At 36.8% G+C, this 24,058-nt stretch overlaps 3 protein-coding genes and 1 long non-coding RNA gene across 10 annotated transcripts; all 4 read right to left on the reverse strand.

Moving 5' to 3' along the window:
- Positions 1–801: 801 nt before the first annotated feature.
- On the reverse strand, positions 802–1,427 carry LOC140798100 (uncharacterized). The gene is made up of 2 exons (XR_012110781.1): positions 1,095–1,427; positions 802–1,004 (listed from the first exon to the last, which is right to left on the reverse strand). It is a non-coding gene; the product is annotated as an uncharacterized lncRNA (long non-coding RNA).
- A 508-nt stretch (positions 1,428–1,935) lies between these two features.
- LOC140797839 (uncharacterized) lies at positions 1,936–8,510 on the reverse strand. 7 transcript variants are annotated; one of them, XR_012110730.1, is made up of 13 exons: positions 8,341–8,510; positions 8,072–8,248; positions 7,946–8,001; positions 7,770–7,835; positions 7,550–7,657; positions 6,910–6,976; positions 5,787–5,871; positions 4,831–4,991; positions 4,063–4,164; positions 3,010–3,232; positions 2,420–2,574; positions 2,226–2,322; positions 1,936–2,124 (listed from the first exon to the last, which is right to left on the reverse strand). XR_012110730.1 is itself a non-coding variant. In XM_073151517.1 (12 exons), exons 1-11 carry the CDS (start codon positions 8,377–8,379, stop codon positions 2,441–2,443), a joined length of 1,218 nt encoding a protein of 405 aa, XP_073007618.1. In that variant the 5' UTR covers positions 8,380–8,491; the 3' UTR covers positions 1,936–2,322; positions 2,420–2,440. The 7 variants fall into 7 exon arrangements, 4 of the variants coding, with proteins under 4 accessions (XP_073007618.1, XP_073007621.1, XP_073007620.1 ...); XR_012110732.1 differs by having other exon boundaries at positions 2,439–2,574; positions 8,341–8,485; XR_012110731.1 differs by having other exon boundaries at positions 2,428–2,574; positions 8,341–8,485.
- Positions 8,511–12,572: 4,062 nt separating this feature from the next.
- On the reverse strand, positions 12,573–14,129 carry LOC140797940 (gibberellin 2-beta-dioxygenase 3-like). The gene is made up of 3 exons (XM_073151648.1): positions 13,644–14,129; positions 13,222–13,549; positions 12,573–13,090 (listed from the first exon to the last, which is right to left on the reverse strand). The coding sequence occupies exons 1-3, from the start codon at positions 14,045–14,047 to the stop codon at positions 12,824–12,826; spliced, it is 999 nt and encodes a 332-aa protein (XP_073007749.1). The 5' UTR covers positions 14,048–14,129; the 3' UTR covers positions 12,573–12,823.
- A 5,270-nt stretch (positions 14,130–19,399) lies between these two features.
- LOC140797773 (transcription factor TCP4-like) lies at positions 19,400–20,260 on the reverse strand. Its single transcript, XM_073151423.1, has one exon. The coding sequence runs from the start codon at positions 20,258–20,260 to the stop codon at positions 19,400–19,402; it is 861 nt and encodes a 286-aa protein (XP_073007524.1).
- Positions 20,261–24,058: the final 3,798 nt, after the last annotated feature.

Consider the following 24,058-nt stretch of genomic DNA (forward strand, 5'->3'; position numbering starts at 1 on the left):
AATCTTGGAGTACTCTTGGTTTTCTTTAGTTGCTCACCCTACGTTCTTTTTCCCCTCTTCCCTTTTCCTTTTCTATCTTTTCTCTTTTTGTGTGGAAAATAAAAGGGTATACTAACCAATTATGAAATGGTGTATAGAAGAGGGGAGGGAAGGGGGATTTGCGGTGCAGGTTTAGTTGTGATAAGGGAAGTAAATTAATTTTCCATTTCCTCCAAAATGGGGAGGACTCAAGAATAAAATCGGAGAGAGTGAGGGCCTGAATGTGAAATCCTTTCGTGTCGCGTCCTTTTCAAAATTTTCACCCAATGATAAATAGCATGTCGATGTCTCTACACAACGGGCCAAAATTTTCACTCGTCTTTTCCTCGTTTTGTTTTTGAGACTTTTGAGAACTTTGTGTCATTGTGAACGACATTGAACAGAGAAGTAATATCATGGACATGTAACAAAGAATCCGATGCTCGTTTCCGATTATGTTACTGTACAAACTTCGAGTAAGTTTTCAGACTATTTTTATAGTATTTACCAAACTGCAGATTTCTTAAGTAAATTGGTTTTTCAAAAATTGATTTATAAATTCACTCTCTTAATCAACAATTTTTTACCTTAATAAAAATACTTTCACAAAAAGCGACTCTTATTTAAGATATATTATCATATAAATCAATGTCGTAGATAACAGTTTATTAGATCGCTTTCCAGCACCGCGATTTACTTGCACGACAACAATTATAATAATAAATAATATTTTAAAAACTATAGCCAGAGGATTTTTATTTTATTTTTATCAACGATATTAGATTGGTGAAAAACTCTGCAAACTTCTGTCTATTATTTTATCGATCGACGGCAACTCACATGAGCGAAGCTGACTTTATGAATACGCATCAACATATTGGATCAAAAACTAAATTTCCACTTGATCGCTGCTCAGAAATCTGCAGCATGGAGGGCCGCCAGCCTTCTCCTAGACCTTTGGCGAGCATCCTCTATCGATTGCTCCACTGAGACAATTAAAGGAAACAACCTTCTGATAGTAGAGTTTTCACCTTCTATATAATATCTGAAATATGAGGAGTATGTATGATAATTACCTGGAAAAGCGTAGTGGACGAAGGTGACGGCAATCAAAACAACGCCAATGCAAAAGAAAGCATAGAGATGCCTCCCTGCCTTCCCGACCAATCTCTCCACAAATTCCTCCATTTGGGTTCCGATCAATCTATCGAACACTGCGAGCTCTTAGTCTTTTACCTTCGTTTCCTTCAGTGGGAGTGATCAGTTGGATATGAAGGATGCTAATTTGTTAGCAGTCTGTGTATAAGATAGGGAAGTTGGGATGCATTCATATCGGTGTAGAATCCAGTCGGTGGCCTGTGGATGGCACATAGTATCCAAAATGGAAGGCATGGGAGGAGAAGGATAAGTCTAGAGAAGAGGGAACTCTTTTGGTTCTTTCTGCCAACGTGGCAAGTGTAGGAGTTAGTCTGATGAGAGAGAGAGAGAGACCCACCACGGCTGTAGGAGCTGGGATACTACTCGCAGCCGGTAGAAGATTACCTGCAATTCCTATTGCAGGAATTTGCTACATCAGATACTTGGCAGCTCGTGATTGGCTAGGAAATTTCGGTACTAGAATGATCTGTGACACGGAGCTTTTACAATTTAATTATATTCAGTTTTTTAATTTTTAATAATAAATTCTAGTGCATACTGTATATGTAAATTATATACATTTCATTATAACAAAATGTGATATACACTTAATTTTATACACTAAATTAAATAAATAAATACAATAAAACTGTAAAAGCACCTTGTGACACTAATCTTCTAAGCATATTGATTTCTCAATAATCAACGGAACGGAGAGCGAAACCGATGCGAAATTAATCAGCTCGCAAATGTAAAGTAATTCAGTTGAGAAGATGGAAATAATTTAATGCTTAGTGTTTCATAAAATATTGTTTATATGGTACAAATCCCTGATAAAAGATCGATATACAACACACAGGCAAGTTTGCCCAGTTTAAGTTGTTTTCTCCTGAGACTTGAAACCTTTTGAAAAGACTTCAATCTTTCAAAACGACTCCCAAATGCCTTCGCGAAGAGCAATGTACATGACTGAATTAAACAAAAGAAAACAAACTCTATTTAGTAGGAAAGAATTTCCATGAATAACAATACAATCTCCAAGATATAGATGGGCTCTCTAGAAACCAGACATATTGCACTCCACAAGCATCAAAAGCAGTTGATTATTGGAGCAATCAGCGACTGAAGTTCGAGGGATTAGTCAGGCTTAAAATTGACTATTATCTCCTGCATGAAACCATTATAAGAACTCTCATAACAGAAACTGAAAAAAAAAAAATGATTGCAGGGTCCTTCAAATATGATGGGAAGTATTAAATCTCACAGTTTTACCCATGACTTGCCCTTAATTAAGAATTTGGCTTCCATAATCCTGGTTAAATTTTTCGTAGCGGTGTGCATGGAGATGGGCCGATGGTCTTGTATTCTTCAAAGCTAGCTCAACATCCTCAGGCTTCACTAGATCAACTTCAGGTAATTCTGCACCATAAAATAGGTTGAGATGTAGGTAACCTTGTAAATCTTTGAGAGAACACTAGCAACTAAGAAAACCCACACAATTTATCGTTAATATAAAATAGAGAATATAAAAGTTAAAACATGCAGCTTATAATCAAATCAAGTTTTGATGATTATGAGGAATAGTTTAGATGAACTGCATGGCACTGCAGCAACTGAGTGCCCTTAATTTCCACTTGTTAAATAAGCTAGAAACAGTCCATAAGAATTTCTTGTGCACTCTAACCGTTTTACATGCTCTTATCACAAGGAATGCCTGGCCTTCAAGTTATATGGCCAACGATAGGTTTTCATCTATTTCAAACCATTAGCTACGGAATTTTAAAAAAGAAAACTTGTGAAAAGTGTACAGTACAGCTCATTAAAATTTAATGGGATTATAGTAACGACACATACCATCTTCAGGCACCTGCTCTTGTCTGCGTTCTAGAACTGTCATTAACCGTCTCAGTGGCTGCATTGCTGCCTCTTTGCATACAAGACGAATATCAGAACCTGAATAACCTTCTGTTCTGTCCACCAGAATATCATAAGGAATCTCTCCTATTTCAGGTGTTGATGGCAGAAGCTCCTCAAACATTGCACGTCTAGCTTCTGCCTCTGGCAGGGGTACAAGGATCTGATTGAACAAAGTCAAGAAGTGTCCTTTCTTGTACAATAAATTTATATAAGCATAAACAGACATTTCCTGCAGTGGGCTAGAGAAATAATATAAAATCCACTTTCAGTTATTTTAGGACTTTCTATCGGCACTCAACCAATAAATTTTCTTCACCATTTCTTTAACTATAGGGCATTAAGAGGAAGAACAAATAATGTAGGTTCTTCAGCATTATGCCTAAAGGTAAAAACCTTCAAAATCTAGTGTAGTTTAAGAGGAGATACGTCCCCTGTGTTACTCCATCTAATTGAGAAATCTGATTTAAAATAATAAATATATGCTAACAATTTAGGATAGGCATCCACGTTTCCGATTTCATTGTCTATTCCAGTGTTATTAGGATGCGGCAAGATAATCACAATATAAAAACATTGTGGTCTGCATTATAACTATAGGTGCAATTTCATGTAAAAATGCAATAAGTTGAAAAGATTTCCTTAAACGGAACAGATTCCTGTATGATTTTAAGGGCAAACTTATGGACTCACTGAGTTCCAGAGATAAGAACCTATGTTGTGGTCCGTACTTTTACGCATATACTTAAGCTTGCAATCCTGACACGAAAACAGCCAGTCGAACGTATGGACTCTCTGAATTCCAGAGATAGAAGGCTATATTGTGGTCCCTTTATACATATACTTCAGCTTGTAACCCCAACATGAAAATAGCCAAATGAATCTGATATCAATGTATTAAAGTAGGAAAACCAAAATAAATTTAGTTGTGTGCCTGTACATAAGTGATTCAGTATAAAATACCACTAGAATTGTAATGCAACAAAGGAATACCCGCTTCTCAAGACGGCGAAGCATGGCTGCATCCAATTCCCAGGGTAGATTTGTAGCCGCTAAAACAAATACAAGCTCATCTGTCTTTGTCAAACCATCCATCTGCATTAGATATTAATTTTTAACGAGTCACATAACCAAATTGTGTCTTGCCATTGCACATTTGTTAAAACTGGAAGCTAAATGTGCATGCATATATCCATAAATAACAACCACAGAAACAAGAAGAGAATTATAATTGTAATCATCAATGATAGGAAGCAAGGAGTATGAACCACCAGCATTAGTGCGACTATCATACTATGAAAGATTCACCTCACATAAACCTTTTCCATTTAATCTGCTTTAATCATTTGGGGAAGCAGAATAGCAAATTTTCTTTTCCCCTTTCTAGTATAAATGTATGGTATTGGCATATTGCTACTGCTAACCGTTTGATATGCATCACCACACTCCTTCAGCAAATAGCACTTTGAGCCTCTTTTTTATTTCTCATGATCATTCTTTCTTCCATTTTTCTTCCTCTTTTTTACTGTGTTCTGCTTTATTTTTTACATACTTCCCTTTTCACTTTTCTTTCCTCTTTCGGCTACTCCAGAAGAAATGCTAATCTTCATCTTTATTGTGCAAAAGAAAATATTTACTCAACAAATTGTTATATTCACTTTTAAAGTTCTTTCAGATTTCAGATAGAAAGTATGACCATACATATGAAATGAAACAGAAATATAACATAGGGTTCAGCACCTCAATAACCAGCAGTTATACCTGTATGAGTAACTCAGTTTTCAAACGTCTGCTCGCTTCATGCTCACTACGAGCCTCACCACGTTGACTAATAATAGCATCAATCTCATCTAGAAATATAGTAGATGGTGCATGATGTCTGGCAAGCTCAAATAGAACTTTCACTAACTTCTCTGAATCACCTACATTAATGCAAAAGCACAGAAATGGCATAAATAGCATGCTATTAAGTTAATAAATCACCATGACAATAGAAAAGTAAACATAGGAATTACATTAGCTGATCCAAGCATCTGTTAGGTCTATGCTTGGATAAAAATGTAAACATATTTCAACAATATATCAGTAACATGCATTAAAAGATAAAAGAATTCAAGTAAATCATAGATCAAATTTCAAAATTAGCAATGATGCAGCAAATCACAAGTACATCTTCTCCATTAAAATTCATCATATTAATCCAACTCTCTGTCTATATAGAAACATTGTTATATTTCTGAAACAAGCAATCACATTTGAGCTTTCGCCAAGTTAATGATCTCATAGGTGTATATAGCAGCCCTTCTCCCCTCAACACAAACTGGCATATGCGTAAACAATTACATAATGGATGTCTTGTGATACTGCTGATCCTCACCAAAAAGATTACTAGGAGAACGTAAATGTACTGCTAACATCTTTTGCAGCGGGATGTGGTTAACAGGTAATTTGCTCTTTAATCCCCCATCCAAAATATGTTTAATCATCATTAGTTGAGGAATGGGATCCAAATAAAAATAGAGCAAAAGGTAAAACAATAACCTTGACAGGAGATACCACATAGCAAGGAGAACACTGCAATAACTTTTCCTTTATCATTATATATCAGTGTCCATTTTAACAGGGCAAGTTATGTGAATATCAGATATGAAAAGGAAAGGAATAATATAGTACAATAAAACAAAAATATGTTAGGGAACATTAAATCTGAAACATACCACGCCATTTACTGACAATAGATGATGCTGAAATGTTGAAAAAAGTAGTTTTGCACTCAGTAGCCACAGCTTTTGCTAGCATTGTCTGGAAGCAAGTACGGCCAAGGAAAATATCCAAAGTTAGAGGTGATCTGTGACTAATGTATCCCATGAGTAGTTTAGGGTGCAAAGTGTATTGGCATCCAATTAATGACCTTGAAGTTGCTAATTACATGTGCAAAGTGTATTGGCATCCAATTAATGACCTTGAAGTTGTTAATTACATGACAGGAAAGTAGGGAAATCCAAATTATGCAAAAGCATGACAACAGAACAGATTAATAAAGGAATAACTAAAACCACTTATCTCAATTCTCAAGGAGACCTAGCTACAAAAATAGCCTCTTTAATCAGTGCATGGAAGTTCCAAGCCTACATTTAGGTTATGCATTGTTTCATGAAAAAAGCTATCATAAGGAACGCAGTGTTTAACCAAGAACATCTTTACTTCATATGAGATCATCACCAAAGTATAAGGTAACATGAGAAAGGTCAGTTGACATGTCCAATATTTTGCAGGGCATGCAGACAAGCCAAGACAACAAGTAGATTCTCACGCTCAGCATGGTACCTACTTCAACATGATAACCCTTAGTTCTAATTAATAATTATTAAGTAACACATATTTCCTATTTCAGTGAAGCCAAATCTTTCAAATGAGCTGAGATATTCACTAACCGACTTATCAAGTATTCAATCTTGGCATTTTATGTCTAACCTAAAGCAAGGGTTCGATTGGATGAGGCTTAAGTAATCCAATCCGATAACTAATGAACAGATCAGATTGCTATCATACCGAATCTTTTTAAACTAGAGGCCACAGTGTCAAACTCCCATATTAGTTTCATGCATTATGTTAACTAAGAAAGTTTTGTGTCTATGACTTCAATCAAAAAAAAAGAAAAAGAACCTGAGATATTTCAGAGTGAGGAGTTGTGTTAAATTGGAAAAAAAATCACATATACAACTAGGAGGAAATAAGATAATAGTGTAAACAAGCAGCTAGAGTAGCTGGAAGTTTATAGAGAGTGTGATCAGTAAAAAGGAGAAGCACATGCCAATAATTGTAGTGCCAAATCCTAACCTTTCCTGTTCCTGGAGGACCAAAAAGCAAAATACCTTTCCAAGGTGAGAGAAGACCTGTGAAGTACCTAGAAATAATATCCAAAAGAAGAATATATTATCACTCTCTTATCCTTCTACAAAATGATAAGGTCTAAAATGTTCAATCCAACTGAAATCAATGGCGAAGGAAGATTTCACAAGAAGTAATTTCTAGTAGTGACCAACAGAGTTGGTGTAAGGCATTGCACAAAAAATTAAAGCCGTATTTAAATTCTTCCTGTATATGTATGAAGTCATACATGTCTATAATAGTCTGTTAACATGTATATATTTAAAATCTTCCTTGATATGTATGAAGGAGGAAGTGCACTCTGTAAATAAATGCAAGATCCTGCAATAAGATCTTGAACAGCATATAGGCCATCAAAGTTCAAAACATTGAGATTTAAGTTTGCTAAGGTTTTAAATTTAGCAATAAGTATGCTGACCTTGTGAAATTTTGTTCAAATAGCTAACGGGATAAATTTCATTTGCTTTAGCAACACACCTATTCAGCAAGGTAATACAAGATTATGAAGCCTCACTTCCTTTTCAACTATAAAAAGCTATACATCTCTTATACTAACTCCAAAGATATTCCAATAAATACATTGACCTACTTGGGATATTTTATGGGCATGACAACCGCTTCTTTTAGAAGACGTTTTGCATTCTCCAATCCTTTGATGCTTTCCCATTTCACATCGGGACTGCCGCGAATGATATCCCTGAAAAAGAATATTTAAAGACTACAGTTATATAATTTGTAATACCCATAAAAGCCACTGTTTAATTTCAGGATTTACTAACTATGAACATACTTGTAATGTGAAGAATTACCTGCATAATGTCTCCGCTAGGTTACGCACTTCTGCAGATTCAAAAGGAGGAAGTAGGGATTTCTGACTGCAAAAGAACGCCTTCCCAGAATTATGACACAAAACATAAGAAAAATAATCATTTGGCTTAATAACAATTCAAAAACAGCATAAATAAACTATTCTAGTGACTCTTACGGCACTTCATCTTCCCTTCCCGAAACAACTCCGGCCCGCGCACCCATCTTTTTTTCCTAAAAGTTTAGATCAAAACTTTACCATCGACACCCCTAAAGGCATAATCAATCATCCAAAAACCCAAACCTGCCGCTCAAACTGCTCAAAGATAGCCAAATCCGATGTCGCCTTCATCTTGCTGCTTCCATTAGAGCCGATCGAGCCACTCGCGTAACCGTCGTGAGCGTTCAATCTGTGATCCGGATCGTCTTCCTTCGGTTCCTTCGTCCTTCCAAATCTCACATCGTAAAACAGCTCGAAATCCTGAATAGAAATCGAAATGGCGGAATCTTAGATTCTAGTAGGGGAAATTGGATGAGAAAAAGTAGATAGGGTATTCGTGGAACCGGATTCACCTCGAAGGTCCAGCGAGTGGGAAGCGGCTCGTCTCCCATTGCGTTTTAAGACCGCCGCCTCCCGGGAGACGGGAACGAGGGGAGAGAGAAAGAGAGAGGAAGAAGAAGCGACGAGGTTCCAGCTAATAGGAATGGGGGGGGGGCACTTGTGAATAAAGAAAGTAGCAGTTGTGACAGCTAATAGGATGGGAAATGGGAAATGTTATGTTTACCAAGTAATTTTAAATGATAAAACTACCCACATAGAATTTAATAGTGTGGAGTCAAAAATAAAAAATAAAAAATCGGGCTTAATTACACTTCGCCATTTCTCTTAATTCTTCTTATTAATGACTTTTTATAATAACACCTCTAAATCTTTAACCCCCTAAACTAACCATCTCTAATTCCTTCAAACTTTACTCTTAATTTTGCCTTATATTTTTTTGTCTAAAAGATTTATCTCATGAAATACTGACCGAAGAGGCTTAGCAGTGCAATTATACAATTTAGAAGATACTAATAAAAACCATAGCTTAGAAATTAATTATTTATATTAATGCAAACCTTGAACTAACTTTAACTAACTTAACGATATTTAACGATATAGAACAGTATGTTTTTTTTTTTTTTTTTACTATTGTGTTAACAAACTTTTGTGCAAATTTATAGTACAAGAGTCATTATTATATGTTCCTTTTATAATTAATAAAATAAAATAATAATAATCATATGGATCAAAACATAGACCACTCGCTTATTCATCAATGTGGACATATACTTGCGGCACGTGTGACGTGTCAATTAATATCACCACATATGTGTTAGTGACATATGCATTAATGTACTCCATTTAATGTTTCAACTTCTCCGGTTTGTTCACAAGTCTGTTTCATCTTTCAAAATTCGATGCATCTATGTTTTATATCACAATGTCGAATATATGATCCAGAGAGGAAAACCAAACCTAGACAACCACATTGGGATCCAAATTTTGGATTGATACTAAATAATAATTATACTTACACTTCTGAATTATTGTATATTATTTTTTATTTTTGTGTCACAGAAAATATAGTTAGGAAAACAAGGTCCCTAGGAAAAAAAAATTTATGGGGTCTAAGTATAATTTTTCTTTAAAATTATTATATTTAGACTATTATCGTTTCACGTAGACCCTCATTTTTTATGTGAAATACATTGACCTAAGTACGTAAAAAATTAAAAATATTTTTTCCGTTAATTATTCATTATTATTATTATTTATTTAAAAAGAATATTATGTCTTATTTAAATTTATGTAAAAGAGAAAAGTTGATGGTAAGGGAGATGTTTGACATTTTTCGTTGGCACCAATGAGACAGAAATATTAGAGAGTCGAGAAGAGTTTAAAGTGTCATAAAAATAAACATGGTTTATGTGAAAAAATTAACTATAGTTCAGGTCCAGGCATATTAAATAAATAAATAAAATATTTTCTATATAATTGTCATTGAATCATTATATTCTTTAAAATTTTAGAATTGGCGTTAAAATCTTTTGCCTCTTTTATAATTGTCATTATTTAGGTTTTAATATAATCTTTCTAATAGATTATTATTAAAAATTAAGTTAACAAACATAAATAAATAACTAAAATACCCCCTCTATCTTTTTAAGTTTAGAATGTAAAATATTTACCAATAAGTTATCTCAAATAAAAATATATATAATCATTGCACTATGTTATTGGGTGTAATATTAGATAGCTTTTAAAATATTTTAAAATTTTTATGCATGGGTAAAATAATTTTTTAAATCTAATTTGTAGTGGCAATTATAATATTATAAAAATGTTCAGTGGCAATTATGTAAAAATCTCAAATAAATATCTAAATTAGGCTATTCATGGGCCATCGAAGGCTCAGTCCAGCATTGCTTGGGCCTACAAAGGATTAAAAAGACAAAGGCCTAGTTTGGTCCTTTTAAAGGCCCTTTTAAGAGTATCCAATGATAGGAGCTCTTATATGTTTGGGGACGAACCGTAATTAAATATTCATTACGACAATGAAAGTTAGCGTAGAAAAATTAATATCTCGTTAGCTATGTTGATCCCAACTAAGGAAGCTAAGAGTGTTATAATCATTTGCACCTAGAAACTAAAAATGTATATATATTTAGTTAATTTTGCAATTTGAAATTTAAAAAAAAAAAAATGGGATGATACGGCAAAATGGTGAATCATTTAGGCTTTTCCCGCAAATGAAAATAGTAACTTTTAAGATAATTTCTCCAGTTCTTGGACCGGACGTGGGAAATGTCAAACGGAGGAGGGGTCCCTCGCACGTACACCAAGATCTCCATTGTAAACGGTTTCGATCGTATGTGGTGGGCAACTAGGCGGCACTGAAAAATTAAAATTTATTGTCCTGATGACATAATATTTAATTATTTATTGGTGGGTACTGCTAAATTCCAACTATGTTCATGGTCTCGCACGTATTGTTAGGCGAGATCCCCCTATAAATTTATTTAGACAAAGTTGACGGTAATCATAACATCTAAAATATAGAAATGTTTTCATTTCACACCCTCTGCACGTATATTGCGTTTATTTAGATCTAAACCCTGCCGTTGGAATTTTAACGATTTAGTACTTGTACAGTATTATAACTAGGGGCTATAAACCGAAATAAACACTAACTCCTGGTGTGAAATGAATTAAAAGTATATGTCAACCCTAGCAAGAGTATTTCCTCCCTTGAGTTGTACGCATTTGAATCGAAAACCTCGGAGACAAGAACACTCGGCTCCCCCTGCTGCCACGGATGTAAGCTACAAACATGACTAGATTCAGCTGCTATTTATGGACTACTCCAAAACAAGCAAAGGAAAGGAATCCAACATCTAGGTATGGGCGAGGCTACAGGTAGAGGAATGTCAGCACATCGGAATTGGACCAAACAAAGGGACCACGTTACGACCAATGGGTCGTGCATGGGGGAGACCACTAGCTGTCCTCGTGATAAGAGTGCCACGTCACCATATGCTCTCCACGAGCTCGCCACGTTTCCAAATTCCGACACACGATTCATGGAACCGCGAAGCGCGTTGACCATCGCCGCTCGGTATCTTGTTGTGATGCTACATACGATCAATATATATCTAATATATATATATATATATATATATATATATAGTATAGCGTTCGGTTAAATCTAATGGCATCTAGCAAAGTGCACGTGGAAACGTTAATGGTATTCTGCCACATGTGAGGGGGTTTATCGGTCAACCCCCATCGACAAGAATTCATGCTTATCCGAAGAGAACAATGTTATATATAGTATTAATTAGAGTTCGTACGTTAAATCGGAAGGAGGTCAAAGGTGTTGATCGTGACTTTGTTGGATGTGCATCAACGCCTTTCTATCTATCAATGTGTATATGATGTATCATCGTACATTCAATTAGCCTAATCCGACGTCGAAATTAGAACTGTCCATACCACATCGTGATCACGATTTACTTGGCAAATGCCAATAAACACACCGAATTTAGATTGTTTACGATAGAGTGATCTCATATAATTATATTACCGTGTAAGTTACCTTAAAATGAAGAATTAAACTAGGGCTGAGGAACGGATTGAATTTGAAATCCTAATCCCTACTCGAGTCTAACATAGCGTGTGGGTCCACTTTTATTTGTAAAAGAAAAGAAAAGAAAAATAAATAAATATATATATAGAAAAAGAATAAACAATGGTCGGTCAAGCCGGCCTCTGGCACAACTTACCGTGTGATACGGATATCTTTCTTTTTTATTTTTGCATCAGTGGTTCGCAATTGAACGTGGAGTCAAATCAAGTGGACCCACTGGACGCCCTAAAAAGGCTGACCCAAAACGGTATGTCTTGTGACAAAGTCCACAGTTGTACTCCACCGACTTGACACTTGACATATTTAAAATGATTGTTAGATGCCACCCCCAACCCTGCAGTAGGGAATTCCTGCAGAGGAGATCGCTCCTCTTTTTTAATTTTACTATTTTTTCAGCCACGCGGGCTATCCGCATTGGCTGCTTTTGTTTGGAAATCCTATCCGATTTCCAAAATGATGGGTCGACCATACACTCAATGACAATTGACAACTCCTAAGTCCTAACCTGACCTGTTTGTAGGATTAATAAGATTCTCTCTCACACTCATTTCTTTCTTTTTTTTAACCCTTCAGTAGTCTTCAAATTTGAGCTCTCTGTGGGGAAAATGAAAGTCATACACCTTATACACATGCAGTATTTATTTTAATAAGGATAAACTTACAGGCTTCCTGTGGGGAAAAAAAGAAAAAGAAAAGAAGAAAGAAACTAGGTTTGCTACTACTACTACTATATATATATGTGTGGATAATTATAAGCATGGACACCTATGCCACCTCACGACCCTGCCCGAAAAGAGAAAATACAAAGCCAAAGTTGGTATCAGAATCAATGACCGACGAGTAGTAGTAGTAGTAGTACAGCAGTACTACAACAACACCCCCTCTCGCTGCTGCTGGTCTTCAAACTGGGCTAGCCTGTTCTCCCCCAGCCTTAGTTTGTAGGCAGCTCTCTTGTACTCCCCCCATGTGAACTCCCTGTACAGCCTCTGCTCCCCTTCTCCCATCACCTGTGGAAGTGGCGCTATCCTCTCTGCGATGGGTGGCCCCCCAAAGTAGATCATGGAGGCCCTGGACCTCATCCCATTGGTCATCACCCTGTGCCTCACACTCCTGAATCTCCCGTTTGTCAGAACCTTTGCACATAAAACACAACCAACAAATTAATCATCAGATATGGATAAATCATCAATATCATATCGTATCGTATCATATCGTATCGTATCATATCATATAGTATGATAAGTTTACGATCGTCAAAATATACCTGCATGGAATCACCAATGTTGATGAAGAAAGATTCTGGGTCGGATGGGGCTGAGACCCACCGGCCGTCCCTCAAAGCAATTTGGAGGCCAGAGACGCTGTTTGATCTCAAGACTGATATGATCTGAGGGTCGGTGTGCTCCCCAAACCCTGTCGAGCTTAGAGGGCATGGAGGGTAGTGGTTAAGCCTAAAGATTTGATCACTCTCGCCATCTATCACGAGCTTGCTGAAAATGTTCCTCGGTTGGATTCCTAACCCTTCTGCCATCAGTTCCAGCACCTCAGATGCCAACCTCCTCACCGCTGCTATGTAGTCGTTCAAAGCAGAGCTGCAGCAAAGACATGGGTTGGTTGGTTATGTTTAAAACCTGAGGTGAATTGACGAAAGGCAAGTAAACGGAGAAGCCATCAATGCATGCGTACCGGAATGAACGAGAGGAGGGTTCGGCAAGAAAGGCAGCAGATGCTTGTGATATGGAGCTTGAGTTGATTGCAAATAGAAGGTACTCCAACCAACCAATATCACCATTAGGGCCAATCCTCTTATTCCCGTACCCAAATGGATTTGGAGGGCCAGACTTCTCCTTCTCCGCCTGAGGCAGGGAGAAGAACCTAGCAGCTTCTTCCTCCAATCTCCCCATTAGCTCCATGGGTATCCCATGGTTGGTGACCTTGAAGAAGCCAAGCTCTTCGCAGGCCTTCACGATCGCCTCCGCCGCGCCGGAGTCCGAGAGGTTGATCACAGGAATGACCGAAGAACAAGGACCAGGTTTTGAAGACTTCAGAAGGGATATTTGATCTATTGGAGGATTGGCTAACACCACCATGGCTTCTGTGAAACAGAGCAAGAGAAGATAGGGGTAGTTGGTGTTATAAGAGGCAGAGAGGTGAAGAGTTCATAAAGACTACAAGCTATATATTAACAAGAAGCCTCCTTATAAGAGCCTGGTGGGAGATTTTCTTTTTCTTTTTTTCTGATAAAAGGAAAATTCATTAAGTATTAGCTGCCACGAGTATAAAACGAGCCTGGTGCGAGACTTACTGGGACAAAGTTATGCAGCTACAGCGAAACAAGGGATAGATTAAAAAAATGTGGAATTTTCAAATATTAGTTTCTTTTAGTGGGTACACACTCCTTCTATCTATCGTACTGTTGACAGCCAAATGTGAGCTTTAATTTTATAAGGCCTTGCTTATTTTAATATATACCTACTTATATTAGTACAGTAACCGAACAAGAGCTTATAAATTATGTGAACTTTAGGTTGAGAATTTTCTTCAAATTGTAATATGAATTTTGGAGTCAAACATTGGAAAACTCTCTCTATGTGTAGATATAGACGATGATGATGATAATAACGATGGATGGATATATATATATATATATATATATATATATATATATATATATATATATATATATGCTTAATTCTTTGCTTTAATCGACAGTACTACACTGACCCAAGTGCCTTTCTTAGGCTATATCAATGTTGCCAAACAGAAAAGGTTCATACTATTTATGCTCATGGATTAAGACGATGAGCTAAGTACGAGGCATTGAAAACAAAGTACAAAACCATCGTCCACTCCATTTCTATGGGCTTAAAAAGTCCACAGTTATTTCTAATCTCATTCTGTTGTCATGCCCTGGTCTTTCTCGGTGCCCGGTTGACTTGGTAGAATATAAAACTATAAAATCACTGTTCAACATAGTACTATAGTAAGAGTTTTTTAAAAAAAAATTTAAATCTGATAATTTTAAAAAAATTACTGAGGTATTAATATAAATTTAGTTTAAGTAACAAATTTGTATTAAAAATTATGCTAAAAGTTAAAATTAAACGAATAATATTTAAATCTTCGAGATATAGTATCACTGTCGACATAGACACTCACTTCTAATATAACATAACTGGGTGATAAGCTTGATATTCTAATTCTTGATCCAAGATCCAATAGGTGATGTTATTTTTATATCAATATATTTCGACGACATTTTTCTTGAAATGTATGTTTTATTATCACCAATTTTTATTTGATCAGTCATACTTGAAATGAAATCCTAGCAGTAATAGGTTAAATATTAATAGTTACCTAAATAACAATTAAATGACATATTAGTGTTATCCTCTTTCGCAGAAACGTAACAGGATTAGTGTTGGAAAGGAAAGAGATCGAAGGAAATACGACTTTTCTAATGGCGGCAGTCAATTGAAAGACCAATTAAAATGTGGGTCCGATACATTAAGTTTTTTTTTATTTTTTATAAGTGGCCTCAAATTTGGAATAGAGCGACGGAGAAGAACGTGGACTCACGTATAAAAGGAGAGGGAAAAAAAATTTAACGTGGCAATTGCCCCAGCTCTCGTTTATGATAGATGTATGAAAATTAGAATCAAAATAGTTTTAACCATAAGTTAATATGAATACAAAGAAATATCGTGTGTTAAAAGATATAAATATATGAGAATTTTGTATACAACACCTTCACGTTTAATAAAATTATAATTTACATTTTATATCTTTACTATTTATATATTAAATTGTATGGTTTAGTGAATACATGCAGAAAATATTTGAGTTAGATTTGAACTAACACCATGAAAAAATATGTTTTCTACACAGATAAATTATAGAATCTAATTTGTAAATAGTAAAATGTATGATATAAATTATAATTTTATTAAACAATAGGGTGTCATATGTAAATTTCTCTAGATATTAAATAGTTGTAAAGCAGAGAAATATAAATATAAAAAATTAAAGGACATTTATATTGTTGTAATTAAGTATGAGTTCCGAGGTGCCTTCCGGGATGCATGGCTAAGGCTTCCACGCCTTGTATTCTGGTGCGTAATTAAGCCACGGAGACTAGTAAGACGTAGCGTTCAACACCGTCTTCCGTGGACTTCCACACCACCAACCCGTTCACGTGTCCAACTCGCACACGCACACACATCCCCAGCCAATGAGAAGCCGCCACCTCACTTATGATAACGCCTTGTGGGTTCCACAGTTGATAAATACGAACAAAATGGTCGGCCCCCGAATAGATTAAAGCTAGGCTAGGTTATATAAAACGACCGGAAGTTGGACGACATTCTTTTTTTTTATATATATATTAAAAATTCCTTCTCTCTCTCTCTCTCTCTCTCTCTCTCTCTCTCTCTTCTTGTGGACTAATTTTTTAAGGAATTCGAATCCTTGGTGATTCGATTCAGAGGAGTCAACACGCAATTCTCGTCTGTCTGATAGCTTTGGTAGAAAAATCAAAACCTAGGCGCTTTCCAGTTGTGGAAATTTGGCATTGCTTTGTTTGACATTCTTTGTTATTATTATTGTTTTTTTTATTAAAATTCTTCGTATTTGACTCAGAAGGTAATAATGACAGGTCGATCGAAAGTAGGTATTGACCGAATTTTTGAAGTTCATGACATCACTTAAGGCGACAAATTAGGGCAGTGGTTTATATTGTATGAGTGTTATTTATTTCGTATCTTAGTGACATCAATTTAACTCTCTCTCTCTCTCTCTCTCTCTCTCTCTCTCTCTCTCTCTCTCTATATATATATATATATATATATAAGGTTTAATGGGTTTAACTAGAATACCATTATTTTCTCGCTTATCTATCTTAAAAACATAAAAAGAAGCATTAGCATTTGTTGGTCAGAAAGATAGGAAAGCATTAACTCGCCAACTATGAGTTATTATTATTTATACTCTAATCCTCTTAGTTATTTTTTATAGGCTTCAAATATTTTGATGGGCCTGGGTAGGAAGTGGGGTTGGGACTTTATATTTTAAGGCAAGTACTATAATATCTTTTTTAAATCTTTATATGTCATATATGAAAATTAGATACTTTATATGTGTATGCATGCAACATCAACTTCAGACGAGCGTATGTGCAAATAAGATATATTTAGAAGGATATACATGCAGAAAACATCTGTCGAAGCGGTTATAGTATTTAAGTTTTCGGTTAAATCTCTCCTTATTTTGGATAGATAGATAGATAGATAGATAGATAGATACGAAGGATATGAAAGAAGAGCTCATATTTTTAAACAATGGATAGATTTGATGAGCCCTTAGGACCTTCAGTTGACAAGGCAACAACATACTCCCAGCCACTGGTATAGTGGTAGATGGTCCTGCCAAACGACTTAAATATTTGCATCGGGCTCGGATGATACCAAATTCGGCCCATTTGGATGCGGGTGGGCCTAAACCATTTGAGAACCATCTAACACCTCTTGAAGACAAATGCCCAAAAAAGGAACAATCAAAAGAAAAAGAAATGCATATGAGAGAGAGAGAGAGAGAGAGAGAGAGAGAGAGAGAGAGTTGAGACTTTTGCTCTTACTTATAAATCTCGTCTTTTTCTCAAGTCATTGGGCATTTGTTATCCAAAGTACATAGCACTGTGACAAAACTCTATATGAGCACATGGCCTCATGTGAGGTTGGTTTGGCATTGAGTTAGCGTTGATTTCTCTGCAGTTCCATGACGAGGCCATCTGGCTGACAACGATGGCTCGTGATGAATAATAGTTCGTGTCTTGTTTGCCTCCCCCGCCCCTCTCCCCCACCACCACCCCAGTGCCATTAACCTCAATTGGATCTGCTGTGTTTCTGGGGATTTTGCTGCTTGTTGCTTTCAGGGATGAGCTGTAATCTCGGGTCAGGTAGTAGGGAAGAGCTCTGTCGACCTCTCATCCACTTCTTTGGGGCTCTCAGATGGGCAAAGGGTCCCAGATTTTAGATTTAGAATCAAACTTTAGCTTTAGTTGGAAGATGGAGTTCTCCTTTTGGATGACCAATTAGTTTGAAAGCTTAGGTCTTTCGTTAATGGGCTAATAATGAAAGTGCACTGAAAGCGGTGTAAGGTGAAAAGATTGGCGATATGTGACTTCAATGCCTTTGGAAAGAGTGTAATTTTTCACCAGTGCCGTTTATTATACTTTTACAGTTGAATGAGCATTATGAGGAATTCAGCAACTACCATCGAAAGCTCACAAAGTTTGGCATCCAACTTCTTTTCTGTTGGCAGATTACTGTAAACATACGAGAAAAGAACGTGCGTCCTTCAAATGAACTACGTAATGGATTACTCAAGGTGAATTCTTTTGACAAAGATTGCGAGAAAAGTGGTTGGTTAGAACAAAAGTAACTTTGGGGGGTTGGGAATTTGATAAGCACATTCGAGATCACGTTACGTCGAATCCTAAAAGAAAAAAAGGTGACATGATTTAGCTACCATTGATGTGATGCAACTTCCTGGTGTGGAAGAAGGTCCATAGGATTCCCTAATCTTAAAAAGCAAAGCTGGGAATATAATTTTTTTTTTTCATTATTGATAATGACTTTTATAGGCTAAATAAAGTAGCTAACCTTTTTCGATATATAAGTTGCATGATTAAGTCAATCCCTCTAAGAAAAAAGGACACAATGAGTCTATGTATATATGGGGAATTGAACATAATCTCTCTCATGAGTTGAGCTATAATAGTGGGTGGGTTGATAATAGTATCCAAATCCCAAACTTAACTTTAGTGACACAGGAGTTGTATATATCAACAAAAGCATGAGGACATGAGCTTGTGAGCAATAAGATAAGTAGGTATCATGCCTGGCAATGTGGATCTAAGACTATTCCAGGAAAGAGACTTATCCTCGGCATCTTAAAATGGAATAGGAAATGGGCAATCATGAAGTTGATATTTTATTCATCTCTTTTGGTTTGTCTGAGGAAGTTGCAGCATCAAATTAAAAAGAAAAGAAAAGCATTATAATGCAATCAAGGGGATGAGAAAGAGACCATTCATTTCCAATTATAGAGCAAAGCCCTTCCCCCACTGAGCTCCTCCCTCTCCTTGTCAGCTTGAAAACTACACATTGCTTCCTGTCTAATGCCACAGTAGTAGCTCAATTTGGTTGTCTACAGTAGAATCCTCTATGTCTCTTTGCTTATGTTAGACAAAGACCAAGCTATTGCTATTACTAATACAACAGTGATACAACTAATACAAGAGGAACAACAACTAGGCCAAACACCATCAAGACAAGAACGAAGGAGAAGAAGAAGGAAGGATACAGAGTTCCCTCTGTTCACAACTACATAGACCAAAAATATTATAATGTAGAGAGAGAGAGAGAGAGAGAGAGAGATGCGAATTACTGGTGATGAGCAGAGGAAGCAGACGAGAACTTATTGTTACCTATGCCGTCGTGCTCCGCGTCGCCGCCGTGGATCCGAGCCGGGATGTGGAAGCCGGAGAAGTCGGCGTGGCCGGCGAACGTGACGAACCCGGCTGCCGACGGCTGGGACATAACCGCCGGCTGCGCCGCCATGGCGTCTAGCCAAGCGCGGACCGACGGCGAAGCACTGGACTGAAGGGATTCCCTGTGACTGTGAGCGAAGAAAGGACTTTGATCGAACACCTGACGTTGCGGAGCGTTGAACACGAAATCTCCACCTCCGCCGCTGGTTTCTGCCACGTTCCACGAGGTCATCGGAGCGGAAGGGCCTTGGAACGACTGCAGAGAGAGGCGAAGGTCTTGGATGTGGCTACTGGTGCGGGACAAGATGTCAGGGGGGTAGCTCTGGTACGAGGGCTTGACGCCATCGGCAATGGCGTCCGAGTCGAGAGAAGGGTGGAGGAATCCGCCATCGTTCGCGTAAGCATCGGGCGCGAAGTGTTCGACGTCGGACATGGGCTTCTTGCTCGCGGCGAGGTCCGCGAGGGGGGCGGAAGAGTGGGGCTGGACCTCGTCGAGCTCGTCGATGGCGGCCTTGGCGTTCTTGATGAGCCAGTCGACGGCCTTGCTGGGGCGGTCGTAGCCGAGGCGGTCTTGGACGTCGTAGAATTGGATGGCGGTGTGCGCCGAGAGGCGGACGCGGCGGTCGCGGACGCCGCGGGCGGTGCGGACTTTGCTGTGCCGGTCTTTGCGGCCAGTGGACCGGACAATGTGACCCATCTGCACCTCTTGTTGTTGTTGTTGTTGGTGGTGGTGGTGGTGGTTGTTCTCTGACATGGTAGATAGGATTAATTGTAGTTGTGCGCAAATCTTGTGACTATAAATCTCTTTAGCAGAGGGTAGATTTTGAATTGGGAGGCGGAGCCTGGACCCCCTTGTTGTCCACTTCCAGGATTAGTTGTAGAGCTGAGATCTTGGTGGTGATGATGGTGGGATATATTTAGCAGGGCTGCAGGCGAGCTACTATCCCACACCACCGACGTACGCCACCAGTGGCTAATCCTTCACCTCCAATAGCGGCATGTAATTTAATGCGAGAATTTAAGGATGCTATGTTATTTGCCTGAAGCTTGAGAGCCATCACATTCTGCAACAGTTTGCTGGGGGGGAGGAGGGAGTGGGAAGGAGTCAGATATAGCCATGGGAGCCACGCTTCTTGGTGTTATGTGTGTGAACTATTAGGAGGGGGTGAGTAGTGGTTTATAGAGAGAGAGAGAGAGAGAGAGAGAGAGAGAGAGAGGTGTGGGGACCTAAATAGGAGGAAGGAGGCGGAAGATGCTAAGGGGAGGGGTGGCGCAGACAGACAAGATTCAGAGCCAAAGATTTTGATGAGCTCAGCGGCTAAAGTCCACCTGCCAAATTTAATTGCAAGGGAAAAATTACATTATACACCTTATGTTTGTAAGAACTGCAATTCACGCCCTACCTCTATAGTTTTCACTTTTCGAGTCGTATGATTTTTAAACTTTTTTTTTTTTCTCGGAGGCAAAATGATATCTACAGAGCACAAATAATTTTTATTTATTTATTATGTACAGAGTAAAATTTCCTCTTTTCAAAATATAATACTAAAAAGATAGGATGTCAAACGTAAAATTCGTACAAGTGCGGGGCGTGCAGCGTAATTCCCCTTCAATATACTCTTTGCAGAGATGGAGCCTTTTCCCATAGGCTCTGAGGCCTAGACAATGACTTGTAAAACTTTCGGCTTCTACTAGGCTGTTTTTTTTTTCATCTTTGGCTCAAAAGAAAGAAAGAAAGAAGTTACTGTTTGTTTAAAATCTCTAATGAGATTTATTCGTCAAATATACCCACCAGTGAGATCGGTAGATGAGATGCATGTGAGCAAGTATATGGCCGGGTACATTGAAGGATATGTACGGCACTGTTCTGGGCTTTAAAGGCCTTATCTGATATTACACTACCTTCCTTCCTTCCTTCCTTGCTGGGAGGAGGGAGGGAGTGGCAAATTACATCTTTCTTAATTTACTGTAAGACAAATTCTGAGCATGTCAAGGGCTGCTCTCTGAGCAATTAATAACCCCCCACTTGTGATGTTGTGCAACGATAAAGGCATCCTCTGCCACATTGTTCTGATGTCAATTGGCTTATTGTCACACTCTGTCGCATTGTTCAACTCACTATACAATTGCTGGGTTGATAGCCATCAGACATGAAAAAAGATAGTGATTTTTCAACATAAAAAGAAGAAAGAAAAGAAAGAATTCAATAATCACCTTGAAACAAAAAGTCTGCCAATAATTGGCTGCCCTTGTGAGTGACCATATATATTATTCCGATTCAAATTCAGTACCAATGTTCGAATTAGTGTAGACGCACTATCAAATATATGTTAATCGTGCAGAGTTGACGGTCCTGATCGTGCCAACTCTGATAATGTAGGTTTAGGCTGGTTTATCTAGAATAGACGTTATTTGAAACACGTTAGCATATCAATCACTCACATTTGACTACTCTACTTCTAATCATGCATGTTCTTTATATTTAACTAGCACTTGTTCGACATGCATACCATCCCACCCGAATAGATCGGCCGCACTAAATCTCATACCCTATATATATATATATATATATTTTTTTTTTTTTGCTTATATAGGTAGGCTTTATTTTTACCATTTTCTTTTATTTTTTTGCATAAAAGCCATTAGTTGCTATGCATAACTCTCATTTTCTTTTTCGATTTGGTTGAGCTTGGCTTGTCCATGCAGATCAAATTTGGTTGGCTTGTATCAAGTAAAACATCAATTTCATTCACATCCAAGTCCATGCTTAGACAATAAAAGGCAAACAAAATGAGGACCAAAGTTTCATCAATACCATTCAAATCAAAGTATCTATTTTCTTACCACACTTGAAGGAGATGGTGTGTAATTGTGAAGTGGAACTCAGGCATCACTGATGAGGCTTGATTGGTGTGAAGTGAGAGCGATGGATATGCCCAGTGTGTGGCTAGGATTAGAGATCTATAAGTGATACCAATTAATATTATGATGTCTTAGCTTGTGAAAGGGAAAACCAATCCTTCAAAGAGTCCATATTTTAATTAGAAAAAAGTTATTTATAAAAGTCTTTACTAAGACCAAAATTTATTACCTAAATAGGGTAAAGTAATTTTGAGCCTAAAAGATTTATCTAATTGAATACCATATGATTCAGGTCAGTTTACATCTTTTTTTTTTAAAATATTGTCGTCATTAAGTTGCAGATAGTGTCGTTTTCGGAAAGTCTACACGGAAGAATTTATACATCGCTCTCTTTCTAGAAGTGGTGCCATTGGTAGCCTAATTAAAGCTGCCACCGTTTACTACAACCAACAAAGTCATCGTTGACTTGATCTGTCGTCATGCGTTTGGATACTTGCTTCGTTGCTTTTGTCAAAATGTAAAATATAAAATTATCGTTAGATATATCTTAACAGTTTAATCTTATAGAGTAGCTCTTAAATTAATATAATATTAAAGCGAGAGGTTGTAGGTTAAAATATCGTTGTACTTATTTTTGCTTAAAAATACTAAAATATAAAAATACTAAAATATAAAACTCTATCTATAGTATCAGCACCAGAGGTTAGGAGTTTAAATCCTATTATGCTCATCTTTAAATTAAAAATGTAGAACTCTACGTATTTGTCTATTAAAAAAACACTCGACAAGGGCTATAAATATGATCGAAATATTGATATCGTGCGTAAAATAAAGTAGTTCTAAGTAGGAAATATAATTTTATTTTTAATACATTAATCGGGTAGAAAAAACTGGTAGATAATAATTTTCTTTTGAAATTTTCTTTTTTATACTGAATAAGGATACAATAATTCTTGGAATATCTAAAATTAATTATGTGACAGTAATGTTATATATAATATTTTCTAATCAAAAATCAAATTAAGAGGTTTATATTGAAATAGACAATGTAGTTATTTATATTTGCAATTGGAGGATGAAAAATAAAGACTACCATTCTTTTAGCCGGAGGTTTTAGAGTATTTTGTATCGTAATAATACGTCATGATCTAATTTTTATTATTTAAAATATAACATATTTATCCAATTATCTTCGGTGGATGTAACACCGCTTTCATGCATTTTAATATTGGGAGGTCCACCATCAAGCCGCACTCATCAATGGTGTTCTGCGATCCTTCCAATCATTACATCCTCTCAAACTTCATTCACTTTATACCCGACAAGACCAATTTGCACTATAAATACCATTAAAATATAGTCATATCTAAAATTACTTTTATCTCTTTTATATTTTCTTGTTAAATTTAACCGTAACTATTTTAATTATTTTACAGTATTATTTTAATTACTTTAGTATTATTCAGTTAAATTTAATAAAAGAACTACCATGTTAATTTTTAGTTATTACTCATCTTAGTTTATGTTTACAGTTCCACTCAATCTTTTTTTAAATATTAAAATTGTCTTGGCACCTAGATTAAAACTATCTTTCAGCATTAAAATGCAAGGAGGATGTTATAACCTTACGAGATATAAAATACTAATATATTTTTCTACTAACTCCTACTTGAGGAAAAATATTAAAATT

This window comes from Typha latifolia, chromosome 11 (genome assembly GCF_019914945.1).
Source record: "Typha latifolia isolate L0001 chromosome 11, TyphaL0001v2, whole genome shotgun sequence".
NCBI lineage: Eukaryota > Viridiplantae > Streptophyta > Magnoliopsida > Poales > Typhaceae > Typha > Typha latifolia.

What these genes read in the sequence shown, in the direction of transcription:
- LOC140797839 (XM_073151517.1), bottom strand. Translation starts at nt 8,379, where the DNA reads ATGGGAGACGAGCCGCTTCCCACTCGCTGGACCTTCGAG. An exon ending in ATGCCCATAAAATATCCCAA is followed by an intron (nt 6,977 to 7,549) that starts GTAGGTCAATGT and finishes TATTATTTCTAG; the next exon opens with GTACTTCACAGGTCTTCTCT. An exon ending in AGAGCAGGTGCCTGAAGATG is followed by an intron (nt 2,575 to 3,009) that starts GTATGTGTCGTT and finishes TTTATGGTGCAG; the next exon opens with AATTACCTGAAGTTGATCTA.
- LOC140797940 (XM_073151648.1), bottom strand. Translation starts at nt 14,047, where the DNA reads ATGGTGGTGTTAGCCAATCCTCCAATAGATCAAATATCCCTTCTGAAG. An exon ending in CCCTCCTCTCGTTCATTCCG is followed by an intron (nt 13,550 to 13,643) that starts GTACGCATGCAT and finishes TCTTTGCTGCAG; the next exon opens with CTCTGCTTTGAACGACTACA. An exon ending in ACATTGGTGATTCCATGCAG is followed by an intron (nt 13,091 to 13,221) that starts GTATATTTTGAC and finishes TTATGTGCAAAG; the next exon opens with GTTCTGACAAACGGGAGATT.
- LOC140797773 (XM_073151423.1), bottom strand. Translation starts at nt 20,260, where the DNA reads ATGTCAGAGAACAACCACCACCACCACCACCAACAACAACAACAACAA.